We start from the raw sequence: 23,175 nt of genomic DNA, 5'->3' as shown, positions 1-23,175 counted from the left end.
TACCGGCCCACTACTCAGCCCATTCATATATACCCTCTATACACTATGTGGTCGGATTGCCTCTAGTTGCCATGTCTTTTTAACCGACGTAACGAGTCGAGCACAATTGGACCAGCCATCACTCGACCAAGCTACTATCCCCTTGGCCAAATACGGAATACGCTCTGCGGTTCAGTTCCCCCTTCTCGTATAGATCTCTTCGTGCAACTATGCCGTTTTACTCTATGGGCGAGGTTCGCATCGATCTGTCTACTCGCGACGAGCATTACTTGAATGTGAATGAGTCGCAGCCTGGCTCATTTGTTCACGCCAAATATACCGACACATCTTTGCCTTTGATGTCGTCCCGCACATCCTTCTCCTCTGGCACCGATTTCGATCGGAGAGACTCTGTCTCTTCGCACCAATATGCTTTCGATCACGATCAACATCGCTGGTCCCAAACATCTGCATCGTCCGAGACATTGGTAGGCTCTTTTATCGAGAATCCCTTTCCCAGTCTTAAGAACAGGCTGCTTTCGTCTCTAGCCGGCAGCAGGTACAGCAAGCTTGTAAGTGAAGATCTTCACCCCGCATCGCGCCGACCCACTCGCAGGAAGAAGTTGGCTTGCTTGGTGTTCCTTCTGGCTGCACTAATCCTAGGCATCGGAAGTTTACGTCTGCGAAACAATCGCAAATCCAAGTGGCTCGCATCACTTTGCAGACCAGGCGATTCTTTTTGTCTATCATTGCACGATGAAGACTCGTTACAGGATGCCTCAATTCATCTTCCCACACTTCCTCGACCCGAGCATCCCTTACGGGCGGAAGAGGTACTGCCTTTCGCACTACACCACTATGACATAATTGCCATTGCCCCTTCGGTATCGTCACCCTCCGCTGCCAACAGACGACAGCTTGATACAATCCCGTCGCAACGTCTCTTATTCGACAAGCAAGAGTGCTTGGAAGCATGGCTTGCGCACGGAATTGTCTGTGAGGCGCTGAATGGCATCTATCGAGAACGGTCCGACCTCACCCACCTTGATCTGATGTACAGCTGGGTGAACGGCTCAGACTGGCGCCACTCGGCTGCGAAATGGATGCATGGATATCGACCAACTGGCCGTTGGCAAGAGTACGTCGAAGAAGATCTCTTCCCTTCAGCCTCGTCTTCGCAGCACCAGCCACAATCATCAAGACGTAGCATGCTCGCTGAAGCGGATCGCGACAGCGAATCTACGCTGATGCGTCGATCAGGAGCAGCTCTCCAGAGTCGTTTTCGTGATCACCAAGAGCTGCGCTATTCAATACGCACAGCTGTTAAGTATTTGCACGGCTTGTCCACCATCCACATCATTGCGCCCGACTTTTCAGCGCCATATCACCTTCAACTTGATGCACGCCAGTCTATTGCGCCAAGCGGAAAGCGCGGCATTCTGTCAAGATTAGCCTCGTCATTGCGACGCCGTTCATCCGACGCGCCGTTTATGCTCGATGTGAACCGGCTCAAGGAGGCATTTCTTGGACTCCCTTCTCAGCTACGGCGTAAGCAAGGACTTGGCACCGATCGCTTCACCACCGACGAGGGTCAGATTCGTGAAGGTCAGGTTCCTCAGTGGCTTTCTCTTGCAAATAACTCGATCGTGCTTGCAGGACAAGCAGCTGCCACTGATGCGGACAAGTCACTTACCGACTCTATCTCCGAGTCTTTGTCGAAACTCTTCTCGTCAACTTCCTCGGTCAGCTCGTCTCAAGTGCCAGTCAAAGTACGCCTGCACCATGATTGGAATACGTTCAAGGATAATTGGCTCGTCACAGAGCCACTCACGACTGAAGAACGAAAGCATCGGGATGATTATCGGCGAGCGGCTTTGCCGACGTTCAATTCAATGGCTATCGAGGCGATGCTTGGCGATGAGCCAGGACTGCGTGATACGTTCATTTATTCCAACGACGACTTTTTCCTCGTAGACGACGCAAGCTCGGGCGATATTTCGTCTCCGTTGTTCGGGCCTGTACTGCGTCTAGACTACAATCTGCTGGTTAAGGGCGAGCAGTTCCCCGACGCAACAGCCGGAGAATGGTCGTCCCTTTGGCACACCAATTGGCTCCTAGATCAGCGCTTCGGCCCACGCAAACGTCCTTACATTCAACACGTCCACAAGAGCTTCTCCAAGTCGCTTTTGTTGGAGACGCGCATGGGCTGGGCCCATGAGCATGCCCGAGTTGCACTACAACGCTTCCGCAAAGGCGGAAATAATCTCGTCACTCACTTTCTTGCATACTACAACATAGTTGAGCGCCACAGAGAAGCGTTGCTGTGGAGCTTTTTCATGCTGAAGCTGGACGAGGATGGTGATGGCGTTGTTTCCTCGCAAGAGCTCAGCGAAGCCTTGTCGCAGATGGGGTTGACGCCATCACAGGCCACCACGACGTCCCATGGGCCATCCGAGCGCAATCTCACCGTAATTGTCAGACTTGCCAAGAGGACAACGCTGAAAGAAGACTCTGCCAATGCTGTCTTGATTCAGACGGGCTGGCCTGTACCGCTCAATAGCCGCTATGCTTTCGTCTCGCAAGACGGATACCCGCTGGGCGACGTCTCGAGTCAGGTCATCTCCCGTCGAAGTGAGGCGCTGGAAAAGCGCCGAGTGAGCTCTCCTTCGAGCGACATCACTCCAGGGCGTGGTGAGACGACCTACTTCGGATGGCCCGATTTCGTCAATGACCCATCGCTTCATCCGAACAACGAGTGGTACAATCGCCGATTCGAGCGAACCGCCTGCGAGCTTGATCTTGATCGATGCCTCATTCGACCTTTCAGCCAGTTGCGCAACAGCAGCGTCAGTTGGGAGGACGTTTTCAAGCAGTTTGCTTATGCGGATGGCGCTTGCGGTGATTGTTTGATCCATCATCTCATGGGTCAAAGCGGGGAGCGAGGGTTAAGCGCGTTCCTGCCCGCTGCTGATCGAACTTTCAGCGGTAAAACAGACCCCGACGCTCGCTTCTCCAATGAGGTACCGCACTTACCTCTCACGTCAGTCTGGAATTCAAGCATGCTTCAGATGGACTCCACCTTTGAACCAGAAAGGCCGTGCTTCAGCGTCTCTTGCGTCCTCGCTAATTCTGGCTTCGGTCACGGTACATCCCTACGGACCTTCGCCAGCAAGCTCATCCAACGCTATGCCTACACGATCGCTGAATCGCCTATCCGGTTTAAACAGCTTGAGACACAGTACAACTCGCGCGTCATCATGCTGGAGCTGGAAGAGTCGATGAAGCAGCCGACGGCACTTGAGCGTTTCAAGCAACAACAACACAAGGACGGAATCAAGGCAGATGCCTGGCTCGAAAGTCAGCGCAAAATCGACAATCACAGACCGGTCTTTGTCTGCATCAACGACGACATTACAGATCGTTGGGTACAAAGCGTAGGTGACGAATTCACCAACTGGTTGGCTAAAGCATGGCCGAACAAGCAGCCGTGGGAATTGTGATTTCTATCACGCATCATCAGGTTGTTTCGTGCTAGAATTTCTGGAAGCCCAAACGCTCGTCAAGATGAGCTGCCACTGTCCACACGCCTGTCCCTTCGTGCGAAGTTCACTCTCCTTTTTGACATCATCTGGATGGTTCATCCCTTTAGAAATTTGCGTGAAGCTGTCTCTCATCTCTGGAATACACGCTCCGCATTCAAGATTCAGAACACAGCAGATGAGTTTTAGTTCATTTCTCCATCAAACAAAAGTTCTGGCGAACACAGGTGTCATAAACACACGACTGATCTTAAACTCGGCTATTAGCGAGCGGCTGCCATTGCTTGCGTCAGTCTATCTTGAAAGAGAGCTAGTTGGATGGCATTCATGATTGTCACGCTGGCTGGTGGTCCTCGCTTCCAACTGTCTGAACCTCTGAAATACAAACAAACTTGCTTTCGCTTCTTGTTGGCTGGAATCTCGAGCCTCTCATCACAGCCTCTCGTGGGTCAAGAAGCCTCATAGTGAAATTTGTATCATCTTGCATTGCTTTCGTCAGCAGAACATCAGAACCAGGTAAAGCAGACATCTCAGCCTCGCCTCGCCTCGCTGTTGCCAGGCCGGACCCACATGCTGACCGCGTCAACCCTTTTTTCACGTTGAGAACCAAGAACTCGACTCCTCCTTTCCACTTGTCATGTCCGAGCTGATAATCCTGTGCACATGACACAAATAATCGACGTAGCTCATCGCGTCATTGTTCTGATCTTCCACCAAGCTGTTCGCCAACTCCACCTCGGTTCCGTCCCTGTTTTGTCTTGCGATGAGCACCGGCAACTCAGGCTTGTTCCTCTGCAACGCAAACGATTGCACAATGGCCCGCACCTGTTGAGACAACTTCGTTGGCAACTTTGGCAAGCGGGTCATGCGTGCATCAATCTCTTCCAGAGAATTGACGCCGTACAGATCTTCCAGTAGGCGTGGGTTGACGTTGGCTCCCAGCCAGAGGATGCACATTTCGCCATTTTCAAGCAAATAGGCTCCGTGACCCTCCATACGCAGATAAGAAGGCCGCATCAATGCTGGTGTCTTGATGCGCATGCCGTCGACTGTAGTACCATCGGGCTGTTGAATCTGAATCGGCGATCCATCAGCATCCGACATGGTATGCAGCGCGATCATGCGTGGGTAGAGCATCGACATGATCGCCGATACACCCTGCGCGCGAAAGAAGCGCATGTAGAAAGCGCGCACGTCCGATGTCACGTTGCCACCCTTGACGCACTTCGTCTTGTTGATCGCAAGAGCGTATAAGGGGAACAGCTTGAAGCTTTCTGGCAAGATGAGCTGACCTGGGCTGGTGGAGGATGCGCAATTTCGACGATAGGCAAGCAAAATCTTCACACATTTATCAGTGAGATAATGGCGCACGTCTTTGAGCGGCTTGACATGCGCCAACGAGACGACTTCCTTGCTGTAGTAGGCGACGGTACTGTCCATATCAGCATAGCGGAAGACGTTGCCAAGAAGCGACGTGACGGGTACGGCAATGTTGTGGCATCGAACACGTCGTTCACCTTCGGCGGTAGTGTAGAGGACCGCGCACTGGAAGTGAGCTTCGTGCTTCTCGTCGAGCTTGCTGTCGTGTTTGACGAGCGCGGCGACGCATTTGTCGGCATCCATAGTGCCAAGTTCGAGATCGGTGGCGTTGTGCTGGAAAAAGTTGCCAAAGTGGTCGGCGACACGCAAACCATTGGAGCATCGGAGGCGCATCGTGACATTATATGCCGTCTCGCGCAGCACGGTGCGTCGGACCTCGATTTGCAGCTTGATGCCGTCGCGGACAGGGTCGAAGCGGGGATGGAAAAACACCTCGCCACCGGTGGATCCCGGGAGAACGCCGATGGTCGCCACATCAATGTACTGCGAAGGGAAAAAGAAGACGTTGATACCGATACCTGCGTCGACGCACTCTTCGGCGACTCCTCGATAGAAGCCGTCCTGAGGGATGAACAGGTTCTTCTCCTTGTCAGTGCCATACAGCTTGGTGTCTTCACGATGCTTAAGCGCACCAGGTCCCACCGTAGGAATTGTGGAGAGGAAGATGTTGACCTGGCCGCCAATGGTAGAGAGCGCTGCTTGGGCGCCACGCACCGCCGCACCGAGCGCAGCGTCGCCAACCATGTTCTCTCCAAACATGCTGGGCAGATTCTCGAGTAAGCCCTCGATGAGATGGCGCGACTCCCAGACATCAGCCAACAGGCCATCGCTGATAGGAACAAAGGGCTCGTCAATATCACCGACCACGAGCATCTGAGCCTGGTCGAGCTCGGCCGAGAGGTTATAAAAGTGGAGTGCACGGTCAAAGGTGAGGATGGCCACGCGTGCACCTTCCACCAAACCAAAGCCAGGGCCAGTAGCGGGATTGGCGTCGGGTGCTCCGTTGCTTCCTGCATCCGCAGAGCTGGCCTTTGGACCGTAAAGCGTCTCCCGAATGGCTTCGACAGAGCTGGCAAGGGCACCGGATCGCACGGCGCTGTAGCTGACATCGATGGCGAAAAAGTAGGTGAGAGGGCGTGGGGCACGAACAGTGGTGCGGCCCTTGCCGAGCTGCAGGCCGTTGAGCGCTTCGCTGGCGGCTTTGGTAGCGCTTCTGGCGGCCTGTGCACCTTGACCGCTAAGGCCGAGCGTTGTGCCCTCATAATCCTTTGATTCTTGCTTTGGATCCAGCTTGGCAGTCTCGGTGCGGGTACTGGCAGGTGCAACGGGGAGCAACACCGAGGCAGGCGGTGTCGACTGGATGGCCCAGTATTCCTTTGGAACAGCAAAGTCGATCGAGCCATGCGAGAGTTCCGGACGGTGGTCGAAATCGACGCGTCGGCCGCTCATGTCAAGGTTGCAGAAGTAGTCGGCTGCGACCTCGGTGGCAGTGCCGCAAAGATTGCAGGTCCATTTCTGACCGCCCTCGACAAAGACGCACCAGGCGTTAATGTAGGCTCGGCAGCGCTTGCAACGTGGGGGCCCACTCTCGCCAAAGGTGGCGACAGGTATGGGGGTTTCGTCTGAGCGAAGCTGCGCAAAGGGTTGCATCAGCACCGCCAGTGGTAACTGTGACGTGGTGGCGAGCTCATCAGTGGCGGGTATGCTATAGGTGGTGAGGCGCAGATGCTTAGGAGAGCAATTGCCTTGGTCGACGGCGGCAAAGCTGGTAGTGCTGAGCGGCATGCCCCCTCGTCCGCACGTAGCAAACCACTCCTTGTCGAAGAATTCCTGGTCAGCGTCCTGCATTTCGACGGGACTGGGGATCTGGTCCGGGTCAATTTTGCTGCGAGGTCCTGCGAATCGCTGTCCGGCCTGATGAGGTGGTTGGGCGATGGAACCGCTACCGTCCAACGCTGCTTGCATGCCGGGAATGTTGCTTTGCGGGTTAGCGGGCATGTTGGGCCGCGCTGCATTTTGAGCCATCATGGCACGGTTGTGGGCAGCTTGGGCGGGAGAGACGACGTTTCGTTGACCGGGCATTTGGTCGAGAGCAGCGTTGTCGTTGTTGGGCTGGTTGAATTGGTGGTCTTGCTGGGCTACCCTTGCGGCTGCAGCTTGCTGCCACGGAGCAGGTGATGGATTGGGCTGGTGGGGTGCGTCATTCCAGCCAGGAGCAGCGACGGGTTGAGCGTCGGTGTGGTAGGCACGCGCACTGCGTTTTGTTTTGGTGGGACCAGCATCGGACGACAAAGCGGCGGGCGCGGGGCTAGGTTGACGATCCTGGAGCTGCACACCAGCCATCTGAGATTCTACTCCAGCCATGGTTCCAGGCTGTGCAATGGGACGCGGACTGAGTCTGCCTTGCATTTGAGGTGCATGTTGCTGCGGCGCTCCTGAAGAAAATCCGGGCGCCTGCAAGCCTGGTTGCTGCGGAAAAGGGCGACCGGAAGGTGGCCGGACGCCGGCAATGCTAGTGGAAGGAGGTTGTGATGGCCTAGCATGGGGCATGCCTGGCTGTTGTGGACGAGCTGGCATGGCTGGGTTAAGCGCTGGTCGAGCATTTTGTTGCAATGCCTGCTGTTGAGGTGGACGCTGTTGTAGAGACGGTGGCTGCTGCTGCGGTTGAGGAGGAAAGCGTCCCTGCTGCGGAGCGCCAGGAGGAGGTCCGGGACGTGGAGGTACAGGCTGACCTGGGTATGGGCCACCAGGGCCTTGATTTGGCTGCTGCGGGTTCATCTTGGCGCAATGTTGATGGACAGCAAGTAATTATTGGGAAGATTTCGAACGATGATGATCACGACAAGCTACACGGAAACGCCTTGCAAATGGGGTCGCGTTGCTTGGAGTGCTTGTGATCTATCTGGATCGCGAGTCTTGGCTGGGCGCCACGAGCTATCGAACAGCTATGCGATGAATCAGGACGAATATCTCTAAGGTGGATATCGAAGCTCTGAAACAGATACGAGTTTGATCCGAGGCAAGAGAGCTGGAGGCTTGATGAACATGTACGAGGTAGACAAGACGACTAAGTTCGAGACACGCAACCTTCTGTTCTGCTCGCCCGTGCGCCCACCCTCGACACTCGTGTCTTCCAGCTCACCGCTTTAGTTCATAAATCGCGGCAGACACTCTGCAGTTGGCCTGGGACCGAGTCGTGCGAGAAGGAAGTCGGCGCGATCCGTGTTTCACGAATCACGAATCGTGAATCGTGAATAATGAAGTGAAAGAATAATTCGTACGGTGTAACAAAAGCGGCTCAGATCCACGATCCACGAACAACGATCCGTGATCCGTGATCTCCGCGTCCACGTGATCCGGGATCAATAATCAACCCAAAACGAGAGTATTTTCGACAGAGCGGCTCAATACGGTCACATAACCGCACATCGAATGATGCTATGTCGCAAGGCAAGCTTTGGGGGCTATGGGGCCACGGAGGAGAAAGGGGCCGAAGGTTTCGGAACGTATCGCAGCGATTCGTGCTTCAGGATTGGGCGGGCTGGCGATGTACGACGGCGATTGACCTGCAGCTTGTCGGCGACTGAGCTGGTGTAGCGTGCTCGAGCCAAACGAGCCGTTTCACAAGGGTTTTAAAATTCCGCTGCTCTGGTTGGATGACAAATAGCGAATTGGTAGCACGGTCCCACCTCATTGACGAATATTGCAACAAGAAAGCTGAGCCGATTCGGAATGGGCACAGTTGCTACTCGCATTCGCGCAACTAGCTAGGATGGAGATAAGCGATTCACGGCTTTGTCCGACTGCGATCTCGTGCCAGGATCTACTATGCACACTTCAAGAACCTCCTATACAGTGTATAATCACTAATCGTCGTCTTCGGTCAGAGGACCAGATCGATGGGAGAAGTAGATTTGTGAGAGGTGGGCGAGTCAAAGGACGCTTCGGCTCGGTGTGTGTTTTGTGGAACCGAAGATCGGCCTGATTTCCTTTTCTTCTTCGTGAGGCTCAGCTCGAATCTGCAGCGCGTGCCAGCTTTTCCACCCACCACATCATCCTCCATCGTCTCTATCCATCCGTCAAGATGGCTTCGCTCCGCACTGGTCTCCGTGTTGCGCAGCCGTTGCGAGCATCGGCTCGTAACTTCGCTACTCGTCCCTCGATTCGTTCGAGCGTTCGTCACTACAGCTCGCCTGCTCCTGGTTCGCCACCTCCTCCGCAACCATCGAGCAGCTCGTCGACCAGCAAGGTGCTGCTTACCTCGGTCGCCATTGCTGCTGCCGCCGGTGGTGCTTTCCTCGCATTTGGCCGCGACGACAAAGTGTCGATCCTGGGCGTCGGCGCAAATGGCGCCAATAAGTTCCAGGGCTCTAAGGGCTCGGTAGGCCCTGCCACCACCAGCGCTCACTCCAAGGCCGACTACCAGGCTGTCTACAACGCCATCGCCGAGCAGCTCGAGGCAAACCCCGACTACGACGACGGCTCGTACGGCCCTGTCCTCGTGCGTCTCGCATGGCACGCTTCAGGTACCTATGACAAGAACAGCAACACCGGCGGCTCCAATGGTGCCACAATGCGATTCGCCCCCGAATCTGAACACGGCGCTAACGCTGGTCTCGGTGCTGCCCGTGACTTCATGGAGAAGATTCATCAGAAGTTCCCGTGGATCACCTACTCTGATCTCTGGACGCTCGGAGGTGTCGCTGCCATTCAGGAGCTTGGCGGCCCCAAGATCCCTTGGCGCCCTGGCCGCAAGGATGCTACCGCCGACAAGTGCACTCCTGATGGCCGACTTCCCGACGGTGACAAGGGTCCAGACCACCTTCGATACATCTTTTACAAGATGGGCTTCAACGACCAGGAAATTGTGGCACTCTCGGGTGCGCATGCTCTCGGCCGATGCCACACGGACCGGTCCGGATTCGATGGCCCTTGGACTTTTGCTCCTACGTCGTTCACCAACGAATACTTTAACCTGCTTATGAACGAAAAGTGGAACATCCGAAAGTGGAACGGCCCTCCTCAATTCGAGGACAAGTCGACCAAGAGCCTCATGATGCTCATGACCGACATGGCTCTGGTGCAGGACCCTTCGTTCAAGAAGCACGTTCAGCGCTACGCCAAGAGCGAGGACGAATTCTTCAACGACTTCCGCAGTGCCTACGCCAAGCTACTTGAGCTCGGTGTCCCAGCTGAAAACTTCAAGGCTTTCGAGACCAAGCTCGACGGTGGCAAACCGTTCGAGTTTGCTACTTCAGCTGAGCAGGAGAACGCCAACTAACTAGATTGTCTTTGGAGGTTTCCACGTCAAGAAGTCTACATCTCCTACCACACTAATCAAACTTTCAGTCAATTTAACCTCGTTTGTGCGTTTGTCTGACCGCAACCAGGCTTTGACCTTGCATTCGTGAAACCATCCTGCCCATGCCGAGATTGAGCTAATGAGTAACACAAACGTTCGACTGCTATCAACTGTCGTCTTCGAGTTGAGCAAAAAAAGAAAGAAAAAAGAAAAGAAAAAAGTTGCTTATTGTACAGGATTCAAAGTAAGTTAGATGGTGTGGCATGCAACTGACTGCATGCACTAGTCGGCAACTGATCAGCAGCGTTAGTTGCATAGACTAGTTGTCTGGGATCATAGATGGGGGTGACATTCGTGACTCGGCCTATCCGCGTGTGCGAGTCACCGGACCTAATCTGGGATTCTTCTGAAATTGCTGGAAAAACAGCTGTAATTCTGTGATTTGCAGCACAGACCTGTTCACCAAACTAAACTCATCTCTACTTCTCAACTCGTGATTGTTCTCACGCCTTGTTGCCCATCTTGTCATAGCAACTCTGATTGGAACCGTGCCACCGCGGCCCACCCTCCCGTGTCCGCCTCTGCGCTGTCACATCCCACCAGATCAAGCAAAGGGCTCATCTACCGACTAGCATTCTGACAGGCTCTCTAACCGCATTGGCATTCGCATAAAGTCTGCTGATTCTCGGCGGGTCTTTTCTTCTCTTCAACTCACATTTGCACTCTCGGCCTCAATCTCAACCTTTGCTATCATTCATCATGTCGGCTCCTACCGAAGGGCTCGTCTCAGTAGCTTCCAATGTGCAACCCCAGGCCATTAGCATCGGATCGCGCGCCGCGAAAGGCAAGACTGTCTTGATAGACAACTACGACAGTTTCACCTACAATGTCGTCCAATTCCTCGCGGAAGCTGGCGCTGACCTTGTCGTTTTTCGCAACGACAAGATCACCCTGGAAGAGATCGAGGCACTCAATCCTGCCAATATTGTCATCAGCCCTGGCCCCGGTCACCCTCTCCATGACTCAGGTATTTCCATTCCGTGTATCAAGCACTTTGCCGGCAAGATTCCCATTCTCGGCGTCTGCATGGGCCTCCAGTCAATTTACTCGGCCTACACTGGTGTCGTTGAATTCGCTGGCGAGATCGTCCATGGCAAGACATCCGAGATCGCTCATGACGGAAAGGGTCTTTACGCGGGCCTTCCCGCCCAAGGCGTGATTGGCACGCGCTACCACAGTCTCGCTGCTCAGCTTCCTAGCCTGCCCAAGGAGCTCGTAGTCACTTCCAAAACCGCCAGCGGTGTCGTCATGGGCATCCGTCACACTCGTTACACTGTTGAAGCCGTACAGTACCATCCCGAGAGTATCCTCAGCGTTGGAGGCCGCGAAATGATGGTCAACTTTCTCAGCTGGACCGGCGGTACCTGGGACGCCAATCCACAGGCCAAGGTCGATGCCGCTGCTATCGAGCGCGCCGAAAGCACCACCGAGCCTGTCCTTGCTATGGCCTCTACTGAAGCTGCCAACGGTCAGCCCACACCAGCTGCTGCGGGCAGTGTCGGCACCATTCTCGAGAGAATTCATGTGCAGCGACTCAAAGACATTGCTGCCACCAAGGCCATTCCAGGCTTCTCTCAGCGTGATCTTGATATAGCTCTCTCGCTGCACCTCGCACCTCCTCTGATCAACTTCCCAGAGCGTCTCCAGCGACACGCCTCTCGTGGCTTGCCCGGAGTCATGGCCGAGATGAAGCGTGCCAGTCCCAGTAAGGGCGACATCGATCCCACCGCCCACGCTGGCGCCCAAGCGCTTGCATACGCTCGCGGAGGTGCCAGCGTTATCAGTGTTCTCACTGAGCCCAAGTGGTTCAAGGGTACGATGCATGACCTATCGCTCGCAAGACGAGCGGTCGATAACCTACCGGATCGCCCCGCCATTCTGAGAAAGGACTTCATCGTCGACACTTACCAAATTGCCGAAGCCAGGCTTGCTGGTGCCGACACGGTGCTGCTCATCGTTGCCATGCTCACGGACGAGCACCTCAAGGAGCTCTACGACTACAGTCTTAGCCTGGGCATGGAGCCGCTCGTGGAAGTCAACAATCCCGAAGAAATGACGCGCGCCATTCGACTCGGTGCAAAGGTTGTCGGCGTCAACAATCGCAACCTCCATGACTTTAATGTCGACATGGAGACCACTTCGCGACTTGCCGACGCTGCCAACAAGGGCGGTGTCATCCTTTGTGCTCTTAGCGGTATCAGCGGTCGCAGCGATGTAGCCAAGTATCTCAAGGAGGGCGTTGGCGCCGTCCTGGTAGGCGAAGCGCTGATGCGTGCCAAGGACAAGCGCGCTTTCATTCACGATCTGCTAGGTCTCCCTTCCACCAGCACGGCCGTGGAAAGTCTGCCTGGATCCGTTGTGGGTCACGCCTCGCTTGTTAAGATCTGTGGTCTGTCGACGGTGGAGGCGGCGGTCACTGCTGCCGAAGCTGGAGCTGATATGCTGGGCATGATTCTCGCTCCCGGCACTAAGCGCACTGTCTCGCTCGAGCAGGCAGCTGAGATCATCAAGGCTGTCCGTTCGCTTCCTGCCTTTGAAAGCGCCGCCCCGGTCACCCTCGATGCTGATGCGGTTGCTGGCTCCATCGAGCAGGGCGTGACTCCGGAAGACTGGTTCTCGCTGACAGTCAAGAAGCTGCGCTCCCGAGCGGGTCGCAGACCCCTGCTCGTCGGTGTCTTCCGCGACCAGCCACTTGCCGAAGTAGCAAGCACGGCCGAACGTCTTGGCCTCGATGTAGTCCAGCTGCACGGCCGTAGCGAAGGTACGGAATGGGCAAAGTTCCTCCCTGGTCGGCTAGTCATTCGCGTCTTTTCGGTCAAGCCTGGAGCTGGATTGGGCAAAGACTTGCTCCGGGAAGTGAGCCGACCGGGGTACCACCACATTGCGGCATTGGACACCGCAGCTGCTGGTGGAGATGGTGGCACGGGTGTGTCGTTTGACTGGTCCATCGCGAATCAGATCAGGAACGCTGATCCTTTGCCCGGTGTAGTGGGCGGTTCGGCGTTGAGGTCCATGCCAGTGTTGCTTGCTGGCGGGCTCACAGCTGAGAACGTCGCACAGGCGATCAAGGTGGCCCAACCGTTCGCAGTTGATACCAGCTCCGGCGTCGAGACCGACGGCAACAAGGACCTCGCTAAGATCAAGGCGTTTGTCCTCGCTGCTCGCACTGCTTCCTCCCTAGCTTGAGTCCATGCTTACCTTCCGCCGTCTCTTTTGTTGAAAACTTTTCACGATTAGATTAATTCATACATGTTTCGACGAGACATTCGTGATTCGCACCCATCTCCCTGCTCGTCACACTGAGAAGCCTGCGACCACGCGCTGTAAACTCGACCACGCACAAAACACGCAACGGACGGCTCGAGAAACAACTTTGATTTTTGGAACGTGTAGAAACCTACTGTATTGCGCGACAACTTACCTATAGAAATGCACTTGAATGAGGGTGGGAAGGGGAAAGGGTGACAGCGGAACAAGATCCAGTGTGTACCTGAGTAAAGATTGGGAAGAGAGGAGAGGCAAGGGATTGGATGCAGGGGTATTGGTTTACATGAATGGAGCAAGTGCGGGACAAACATTTTGGGTTTGAAGGATTGTGAGGGTGGCTGCCTCCTTGAGAGCGAAAGGCGCGAAGAATGAGGAGGAGGCGGGCTATTGGAGCCCATGACGAGTCAAAGAGGCTGATCTTATTTGGTGGCCTTCTTGACCATCTCGCGAGCCCATGCGGCGGTCTTTCTCGTCTCGGATCCATTTCCACGTCCACGACCCGCCTTGACAAACTCGGCGATCCACGAACTGCTGAGCAATGCCTTGAGCTCTCCATTCGGGTAGGCGCTGGCAATGTCACCAAGCAATCCGAGCGCACCGCGGATCAACGGTTCTGATGCCTGACTTTGCGTCTGTGCGTGTGCTACGAGACCAATAAACGCATACATGCCCTCGACGTAAGGCTGCAGAGCCTCCATCCTGTTTCCGGCACGCATGCCCGAAACAGTACCCACGTATGCTTCGCAAATACCTTCGCGCAGCGAGTTGATGTAGTCAATCATGTCGTAGTCGTTAGGGTCCACGGTCTGGATGAGCGAAGCCTGCTGCAGCACCGACATGCCCATCTGCAAATACTTTTCGAATGCGGCGCCGATCGCCATAGCAATGTCACCGAAGCACGAGAGAATGGGCGGCTTGACGCTGCGGTTAAGCTGAGGCGACTGGAGGTTAGCAAAGAGCGCGTTCATAAAGTCGTCGCAGTACTTTGCCGAGTTTTCGCCCAGAGCACGACAGATATCGCCGATGAGACCGACGCTGATCGAGCACAGCTGGTACTCTTCGTGGTTGCGCAGGCCTTCGACCATGAAGGGCAGGAAGGCGCCGAGATACTTTTCAAAGTCGGCTTCGAAAGCGGCAATAACGGCACCGACGGTGAAGAAAGCGTCTTCAAGCACGGTTGGCTGCTTGCTGCCGTTCTGGATGAGCGTCAGGAGATTGGTCATGATGCGATCGCCCAATGGAAGCGTCTCGCGACCGAGACGGCGCACACAGGCCATCAAGACGCTGCACAGGTTGCCCTGAAGCTCAGCCCAGTTGTTGCGATCGTCCACACCGACGAGCTGACCGGCTACCTCATTGAGCTGCTGCTGTCGGTCAAGGATCTGCACCAAGACGCCGCTAGCCTGTTGAATACAGTCGGCAGCGCAGTGGGTGATGGAGCTGGCCAAGGCTTCGTAAGCGGACGTGCGGCTGTTGGATTCGTTGGAGCTGCGTCCGGTGGCCTGCAGAAGGCTGGAGACGATGCCCTCGAAGAAGGGCGACAGGGGCGTGGTCGGTACAGCGCTGGCATCCGTAGGTTCGCCTGCGTTATCGTACGCCGCAGCATTGGTACCAAGCTGCTCGGAAAGGTTCATGATAGCCCAGCAGCAGTTGGTGACGATGCGGGGCTCATCTTGCAGTCCAAGCACGAGTGCCTGAACGAGCGCCGGAAGATGCACGTCGGTCTTAATCGAATCGCAGCAGAGGTCCGAGATGCGCCCGAGGGTCCAAGCAGCCGTGTCCTTGACAGCGATGCTCTGGTCGCGGAGCATCTCGATGATGATCGGAAGCGCTGATTCTACCAGAGGAGCAAGCGTCTTGCGGTCGGGACCTTCCATGATGGAGCCAAAGCACATGACGGCGGCTTCACGCGCATGCCAATCGGGATTCTTGATGTTGCCTTCGACAAAGGGCACAGCAAGGCGCACGATGTCGTCCCCAACGACCTGAGCAAGAAGACCGACGCAGGTACCAGCAGCTTTTGAAACGTCCCATTCGTCCTCGTCCGCATCCTCGTCCTGGGTCTTGAGCAGCTCGAGCAGCACAGGTACGATATCGGGCAATGCGATGCGAGCAAAGTTGTAGCAGACACGTTCGGGCTCCTCGCCAAATTCGGCAGCCTCTTCGGCTTCGAGCGCCAGCTCGATCTCTTCGTCACAGACAGTAGACCAGAATTCGACGGCTTGCAGCGCCACCTTGGGTTCCGAGTCGCGCATACCGAGGACAGTGAGACCGAAGAGAGCCTGTTCCATGTAGAAGCGCATCTTGTCGTAGTAAAGCTGCATGATTCTGACCAGACACTCGTAGGCAGCCACCTTGACCGGCATGTTGGGGCTCTGTGTAGCTTCGCAGACGACCTGCATGATGTAGTTACGCTCGCCCTCACGCTCGAAGTTGGCACGGACAAACTCGAGCGAGTTGAAAAGCGCCTGAAGCGCAGCAAGCTGAACCTCGGGCGCTGGCTCTTCCTTACGTGCGCCCTGGATGACGGCAGTGAGGATCTCATTGGACTGTGCTGCCAAGACGTCGGAGCTGATGCCTTCGCATGTGAAACCGATAGCCTGAAGAGCGGCCTGTCGCAAACGCATGTTGTTGGCATCACCCATGGCGCTCAAGAGTTGTGAGATGAGCTCGTTCCACAGGCCTACAGGCAGTTCGATGGCGGCGATCGCTGCAACCACCTGAGCTGCGGCGGTACCTGCACGATGCTCTTGGCTGCCCAAGGTGCTAAGAACTTTTTGCTTGATATCATCGCGGCTGCCTTGGGGTAAGAGAGTCCATCTGGCGGTGTATTCTTCGACGCGCGATTGATCACGCGCGGTGAGTGCATTCTTGACCGCAAGGCCAGCGGCAGTTCGGATATGCGAGGGAGACGATTCGTTGGCCAGCTCGGCAGCGAGCGTGCTCATGTAGACGGGATAGCTGTCGCGAGCGGCGGCCTCGAGCTTCTGTTCGGCATCAGTACGAATAGCCTGATCCGGCGAGAGCGTATTTGTCAAGAGCTGATTTGCGTCCATGATCAGTGATAGATGCGACCGTGTCCAGCCGCTGTGATTTGATACCCAAGGATGATGAGAAAACTATCAAAAGCGAGCTTGACGATGCGATATATCAAAAACGCTCGTGCGATTCAGAGAATCGATCCAAAGCTGCGAGAGCGGCAAGATGGAGACGTTGACGTGGATTTGTGGGTGGTGATGAAGAGGGGCGCCAGAAGGTTTGACAGGGAATGTCGAGCGATGTGGTGTGAAAAGAAAATCGCAGATGTGCGACACACTCACGAGTTGTGAGTGTCATCTTCACGCTTGGTGTTGATCTCCCAATTTTCGTCCTCAGTCTGTGAGTTGTGAGTGTCTGTGTTTGCTCCAACTGAGCCCAACACCCTTTAAACACACACTCGTGACTTCCACACACACACACACGAGCCGTGAGTGAGCGCACCGAACAACCAATTGAATTCACTGCGCTGTCGAGGAAAAAATTATGTAATTCTGATACATTCACGATTCGTGATTGTGCCTGCCTCTTGCTTTTAGGCGGTCTAACATCTGTCACCCAGAACCCACGTCCGTGATCCACAGGCTCGTGCCCTATATGCCTGTGTTTCTCCTTCTCCCTACCTGGTCCATGGCAGCGTCCAAGAAAACCTGCGAGTCGTGTAAGGAAGCAAACAAACCGCCTGTATTCATCACGTCGTGCGTAACATTGAATCTACATCTGCACTGAACGCTAGACGTTCATAGAGCCAAAGTATGTCGCCGCTAGTGAATGTGCAGTGCAAGCAGTGATGCCTTGCCTTGCAGCGTTGATGGGCATCCACGTCGGACTGCCAAGTCATTGTGGACTCGGCTGCAGAGTTTCAGGTGAGATGTGATAGCCGCTCTTTTTGTCGACGCTGATGAGTCCAACAGCGCGTGAGTCGCTCTCGAAATACGATCCGTGCTCCGAAGGGAATGAGCCCGAAGTGCGGCCTAGCTCGAACTTTGACCACCGCCAAGCCGGGACACGATTGGAGTAGAGCTGATCGATCTCGAAGAAAGTCCTTCCACGCGTCTCTGGTAGTAGGAAAAAGGCGAGGATGGTGATGACAAGCATGCAACCGCCAAAAATCAGGTACGCCTTGGCTGCCAGATTGCCAGCATCGGTGGCCGTGATCTGTGGAAGGACAAGTGTCGTTACCACCGCCGTCGCTTGTCCCCATCCGATGGCATACGACATGGTATAGTTGCGCAGCCGCTGTGTCGGCAATTCCGAGGGCATGAGCAACGAGATTGAGTAGAAGCACAGCGTCCAGACAAAATTGAACACCATAGCCAGAGCTGAAATCGCCTTCGCTACGTTCGGATTGCTGGTGTAGAATGCGAGCACGCCCGCCGCAAAGTCAATGATGGTGAGAATCACAAATCCAGGGAGCGCCAGCGAGCGTCGTCCCACCTTTTCAAGAGCCACGATGGCGAGAGCAGCGCCCACAACCTGGCAGATGTACGCGTAAACCGTAAGAACGAAAGGATCTCCAAGACCGAGCTGCGTGAGGAAGACCGTTGCATACGTCGTGCTTAGAATAATGCCGCTGATCTGGTTGAGCGAAAAGAAGGAGCCAGCTACAACGGTGCGCAAGAGATGCTTGCGGCTGAAAATATCGGTAAACTTGGTGTCCTTGGCCAGGGTTCTACGTTCCTGCTCTGCACGCACAATCTCTTGAAGCTCGTCTTCGATCTCTCTATCCGATACCGGTCGGACACGCTGAAGTGCCATACGCGCTTCGCCGATGCGGCCCTTCTGCACACACCATACTGGCGATTCGGGGAGGAAAGGCGTGGGCAGCAAAAGAAGGAAAGGGAGACCCGCCTGTACCGCGAGAGGAATCTTGTACTTGCGTGCACCAGAATAATGGCCCTCGGTGGCCCAACAGCAAATGGCTGCCATGAGATTGGCAAGAATGGTGAGCAAGTTGGAGCTGGCCACCGCACCACCGCGGATGCTGGTAGGTACCACATCGGCAAGGTAGAGCGGCCCGATCGAGAGCGCGCATCCGTAAGCGAGTCCGTTCATCACACGACCCAGGATGAACGCGGCGAGATTCGGAGCCCACAACTGCAGCTGCGTCGATGGAATACTAAACATGTATGCGGCGCACAGCGACCATTTGCGACCGAGCCTGTTTTGCAAGTACGGTGAGACGAGCGCGCCAGCGATGGTGCCGGTGAGCGGAATCGAAAAAATCATCGACTGGTGCCTGGCAGTGAAGGTGTAGTTGCGTGTTTCACGGTTGAGGCCTTGGTACTTTTTCACAAACTCTGGCATCGCCGCCAATGGGCTCATGAGAGAGTTTTCGAGGCCATAGGTGGCACCGCTGAGTGCGATGGTGATCACGGTGACAAAAACCGAAATGCTCCATACTTTTGGTTTTGCTTGTGTCGAGCTGATGGACGGTGTGACTGAGACGGATTCACGAATGGGAGAAGACGACGCCATGGTTAAGAGCAAGGGCGAGGGAAGAGACCAAGTGAGTACACTGACCGTCTGGTGGGGTATATGAGGAAGCCAATGGGGAGTGGGAGTAGCGAGAAAGTTCTATTCTGAGAGCAGTTGCAGAGAGCGGAAGAAAGTGGTTCAGTGACAAGACTGGCCGCCTTTGTAGGTTGTGCAACGTGACTTTGAGCCGATTCGAGCGCACCAATGTCGTCTGTGCGTGAGACTAGAATAGGAAAGAGGAAAAAAGTGAGAGAGCTAAAAGAAGTGCGTCTTGTGGCCGCTACTGGTTGGTGCTGCTGTGTTTGGTTGCAATGTAGGATACGAGGTCGCTGCGGTCTGGAAAGGTGGGAAAGCCAAGAGATGAATCCGACCAGCCGGCGCACTGATTCAGTGCAGAGCGAAATGAAATGCCGAGCAAGTGTGCGGCAAGAGAGTGGTGCAAAGTTGCACACCTGAACTGTTGCTGGTGGGGTGGTCAGTTGACTTTGGGTGGTATGTAGCTAGTGAGGATGATGAACCTTTTTGTAAGTGCCGAATGCCGTCGAGCTCCGAGTTGAGTCAGTTATGTTCGAGGCCGTCCGCCTGCGAGTGGACAAGGTGGTGGGACAAGGATCGGAAATAGAGCACCACTACTTAACGCCTAGTCTGCAACTACAAAGCTGTCGTGAGCATCGCATAGCACAGCATAGCACGACATCGAAGCGGATGAGCAAGCTCACGGGGTTGAGACAAGTGTATCGTCTGCGTGTCTGTAGTATGAGGCTAAAGCGAGAGGCGAGCGTGAGCGTGTTGTTGGAGGGTGTCAGTCAGGAGTGAACGATGCTTTCACGATTAACGAGATGATCTAACTGCCACACAGAATCGGGCCCCACATGTCAAGCTGGAAGCGGCTTGGTGTCTGTGGTCGAGCTCTCTGCTTCAAGAGGCTTGACAGCCAGACATTCAGATTGAAGAGGAATCACAGAATCCCACAACTTTAGTCTGCAGGGTCTGACCATGTTGGCTAGCTGTCTGCTTACTTTTTCTACGTGTAAGTCTAGATAAGTTAACTTAAAAAATCTCCCCCACTCAAAATTCTCCTTTTTTCCGTTCCAGCCCGAGTTGGTTCGCGCCTCAACCGACTGCTGCTGAGCCGATCGGGCTCTGGCCAAGTTCGGTTGGTGCATCTCACTTGACAAGAGCGTGCGCTTGTTGGATCAACAGCTGCATACGTCCAATGCCCCTCCTTGCTCATATTCGCAAGTAACATTGTTGAGTGGGGACACACGTTCTGTAACCCCGGCGAAAGCACCGAGCTGTTGATCAGGAAAGAATACGGGTTGGTATGCCCGCTAGGAGATGCTGAAAACTGATTCGTACGAAAATCTTGATTGTAAATAAATAGATTCAATACGTACTACCGATCTCAAACTGCTAAATATTGAATTATGAATCGTGAATCGTAAATCGTGAATCGTGAATTCGTGATTCGTGATGTAAGCGTGAGCTGTGGAAAAACGAGCATGTGTGGAGAGAGTGGAAACTTGTATAAGTTAGAATTACGAATTGTGAATTTTTTTTTCTCCTTGAAATTTGGCAGCGAGTGATTAGGCAGCGAGAGTGAGAATTCTGATTTGTCGCGCTGTCTGGCGTGACTGGTGCAGACGACATGTCTCGCCTGCACTCACACTTGTGACTCTGCCTTTGATGTTGCTGAAGACTTTGTGACAGCTAGATCGCATCGCAACACATCTCAACCTATCCCCACCGCACCGTCGGCTTGATAGCCCGATTGCAACATCATATCGATTCGGCTATTCCGCGCACAAACGTCCAGCTAGACTCACCCCACGGGTAATCCACGACGATCAGGCTTCTATCGCCAGCCACCCGACGTCTCGTCGCGACGAGTTTCGGAGCTATTCCAACGCTTAGGGTTCTGTCCCTCTCTATGCACCATCGCTATACTAGTAGAAAGCTTTGATACCGTCCGTATTGTGTCTCGACTCCTTCTTGACTGCGTATCCTACTCGAATTTCGCCTAAAGACGAGAACAAGCTCGCCTGCAGTTAGTTCGACCCGGTCGATGCCAACCGCGTCCTCCGCTGCGACTTGTCTACGACACACGGCATCTCTGCAAAACACTACTCTCATGAGAACCTAAGGGCAAGATCACAATCATTTCTTGGATCCTCATTCCGAACTGGTAGTCACACATCGACTCGAAATGGGGCGGCCTCAACGCTCCGCAGCACCGGGGCCGAGTCGACGTAGCACAAGAGCTGCCTCTACAATCAAAAATGAACGCATCACTCGCAGCAGCAGAGCAAAGCACAGCTACGCGCTCGATGACCCTGAACAAGTCGAGCGCGATCTCAATGCTCAGCTCAAGCGCATGGGTCTGTATGCTGCCAATACCACCGGTGACGGCAACTGCCTCTTCCGTGCCCTCTCCGATCAGCTCTATGGCCATTCGGCTCGGCATGCCCAACTACGCCAGGAGACGTGCGATCATCTCGCCGCACGACCCGAGAAATTTGCTGGCTTTGTGGACGACAAGCCTTTCGATCAGTATATTAAGCTTATGCGCGAGAATGGCACTTATGGTGGTCATTTGGAACTTCACGCTTTTGCGCAAATGAAGCAAAAGCAGATCAAGATCGTTCAGCCCGGGCTCGTGTATGTCGTCGAAGGCGTAGATGATTCGCCCGAAGCGAGACGGCTGCGAGACGAAAAGGAGCAGGAGCGACTGCGTATACAGAGCAGTATTCAAGCAGGTACCGAAAGTGCGCCGCTCACCGAGCGGCAACAGCGAAAGCAGAAGAGGGACGAGGCCAAGCGCGACAAGAAGCCGACAAAACTCGCTCAACATGACGAGGCATCCGAGTCTTCATCCACATGCACACAGCCAGCGGCAGATGCGACTAGATCGGCCTCTCGCACTTCACCTTTCTCCTCGTCGCCTGGATCATATCAAGGTACTAGCGCAGCCTCGGCACCACAACTTGCAGAAGCGTATGGTCCGCTGTACATTGCCTACCATAATTGGGAGCACTACAGCTCAATTCGAAATCTCGAAGGTCCACACTCCGGACTCCCACGCATCAAGGAGCAGAGCATAGCATCCGCTGGTGCCGCAGCTGCAGCGAGTGCAGACAACGGCAAGGCAATCAAGGATGCCGCAAACGAGGCCGAGCCGACAAGAGAAGAAAAGATGGTCTTGCAAAGCATCAGTGGCGACCATGATCTCGACGAGGTTCGACGACTGCTCGAGGAGAATCAGAACGACTGGGCGCATGTGGTAGAGTTGATTCTGGAAAAGGATGCCATCATTGACGAGGAAGAAGTCGGTGCCGAATTGCAGGCCGTTTCATCCTCTGGCCAACAATTCCACGCATCAGATCGGCTGACTGTGCCACCACCGCCTCCTCTACCAGATCATTTGCGTCACTGGCGCGCCACTTCGCCCTCTTCCGTCGACACTTCGGCCACACACAGCAGTGGTGAAGGCGATTCTCCCTCGACAACTGCCACAACGGATGACGGCGGCGATGCGACAGCCTGCGCCTCACCCGGTTCGTCGAATCTGTCGCGTGGCAGTACACCAAGCGTAGAAAAAATCAGCAGCAAACGCGCCGCCTCGTCAGATGCCATGACCATGAGCACAATCCGCAGTCCCAAGCGACGCTCGCAGAGCCGATCGCCTGAATTAGGCCTTGCAGCACAATCGCAGTCCGTCGAAGCTGTCGAACACGATGCATCGCCTGCTTCAGATGACAAGAAATCGCAGGATGGCCAGGCCGTCTATGAGATTATCAAACGCGGCAGAGGCCGTCCGCGCAAAGACGGTCTTCCTAACAAATCGACCATCGCCATTAAACGGCGTGTGCCGACAGCGCGAGAGAAACGCGACGCCGCCCAAGCACGCAAACGCGAACGCCAGCTCGAAAAGATCGTACGCACCCGCGCAACAAGCAGAGCGGAAGGAGGCGATAGTGCGGCTGCCAGCGAGCGGCCTTCCCCTGCTGAGGTTTGCGGTTTCCGCGAGCTCAAAATTTGAGATTGTCTCTTTGCCTCCTCTGTTCGCTTTGTGGCGCAATCTGCTTGTTTCCTTCCTTCTCCGGACCGTATCTTTTGCTCATTCTCTGTCGTCAG

At 54.8% G+C, this 23,175-nt stretch overlaps 7 protein-coding genes across 7 annotated transcripts; 4 read left to right on the top strand and 3 right to left on the bottom strand.

Moving 5' to 3' along the window:
* Positions 1 to 209: 209 nt before the first annotated feature.
* On the top strand, positions 210 to 3,479 carry UMAG_02379 (uncharacterized protein; the record flags this gene model as incomplete). Its single annotated transcript, XM_011390377.1, has 1 exon — positions 210 to 3,479. The coding sequence occupies one exon, from the start codon at positions 210 to 212 to the stop codon at positions 3,477 to 3,479; it is 3,270 nt and encodes a 1,089-aa protein (XP_011388679.1).
* A 633-nt stretch (positions 3,480 to 4,112) lies between these two features.
* Positions 4,113 to 7,676, bottom strand: UMAG_02378 (uncharacterized protein; the record flags this gene model as incomplete). The annotated part of the gene is made up of 1 exon (XM_011390376.1): positions 4,113 to 7,676. The coding sequence occupies one exon, from the start codon at positions 7,674 to 7,676 to the stop codon at positions 4,113 to 4,115; it is 3,564 nt and encodes a 1,187-aa protein (XP_011388678.1).
* A 1,306-nt stretch (positions 7,677 to 8,982) lies between these two features.
* On the top strand, positions 8,983 to 10,179 carry UMAG_02377 (putative cytochrome c peroxidase precursor; the record flags this gene model as incomplete). Its single annotated transcript, XM_011390375.1, has 1 exon — positions 8,983 to 10,179. The coding sequence occupies one exon, from the start codon at positions 8,983 to 8,985 to the stop codon at positions 10,177 to 10,179; it is 1,197 nt and encodes a 398-aa protein (XP_011388677.1).
* A 780-nt stretch (positions 10,180 to 10,959) lies between these two features.
* Positions 10,960 to 13,446, top strand: UMAG_02376 (putative anthranilate synthase component II; the record flags this gene model as incomplete). The annotated part of the gene is made up of 1 exon (XM_011390374.1): positions 10,960 to 13,446. One exon carries the CDS (start codon positions 10,960 to 10,962, stop codon positions 13,444 to 13,446), a length of 2,487 nt encoding a protein of 828 aa, XP_011388676.1.
* Positions 13,447 to 13,946: 500 nt separating this feature from the next.
* Positions 13,947 to 16,583, bottom strand: UMAG_02375 (putative karyopherin subunit beta-1 (importin 95); the record flags this gene model as incomplete). Its single annotated transcript, XM_011390373.1, has 1 exon — positions 13,947 to 16,583. The coding sequence occupies one exon, from the start codon at positions 16,581 to 16,583 to the stop codon at positions 13,947 to 13,949; it is 2,637 nt and encodes an 878-aa protein (XP_011388675.1).
* Positions 16,584 to 17,400: 817 nt separating this feature from the next.
* On the bottom strand, positions 17,401 to 19,041 carry UMAG_02374 (uncharacterized protein; the record flags this gene model as incomplete). Its single annotated transcript, XM_011390372.1, has 1 exon — positions 17,401 to 19,041. The coding sequence occupies one exon, from the start codon at positions 19,039 to 19,041 to the stop codon at positions 17,401 to 17,403; it is 1,641 nt and encodes a 546-aa protein (XP_011388674.1).
* A 2,206-nt stretch (positions 19,042 to 21,247) lies between these two features.
* On the top strand, positions 21,248 to 23,080 carry UMAG_10138 (uncharacterized protein; the record flags this gene model as incomplete). The annotated part of the gene is made up of 1 exon (XM_011390519.1): positions 21,248 to 23,080. One exon carries the CDS (start codon positions 21,248 to 21,250, stop codon positions 23,078 to 23,080), a length of 1,833 nt encoding a protein of 610 aa, XP_011388821.1.
* Positions 23,081 to 23,175: the final 95 nt, after the last annotated feature.

This window comes from Mycosarcoma maydis, chromosome 5 (genome assembly GCF_000328475.2).
Source record: "Mycosarcoma maydis chromosome 5, whole genome shotgun sequence".
In the NCBI taxonomy this organism is placed as follows: Eukaryota; Fungi; Basidiomycota; class Ustilaginomycetes; order Ustilaginales; genus Mycosarcoma; species Mycosarcoma maydis.
The sequence above is the reverse complement of the archived record's forward strand: the minus strand, read 5'-3'. Positions and strand labels throughout refer to the sequence as shown.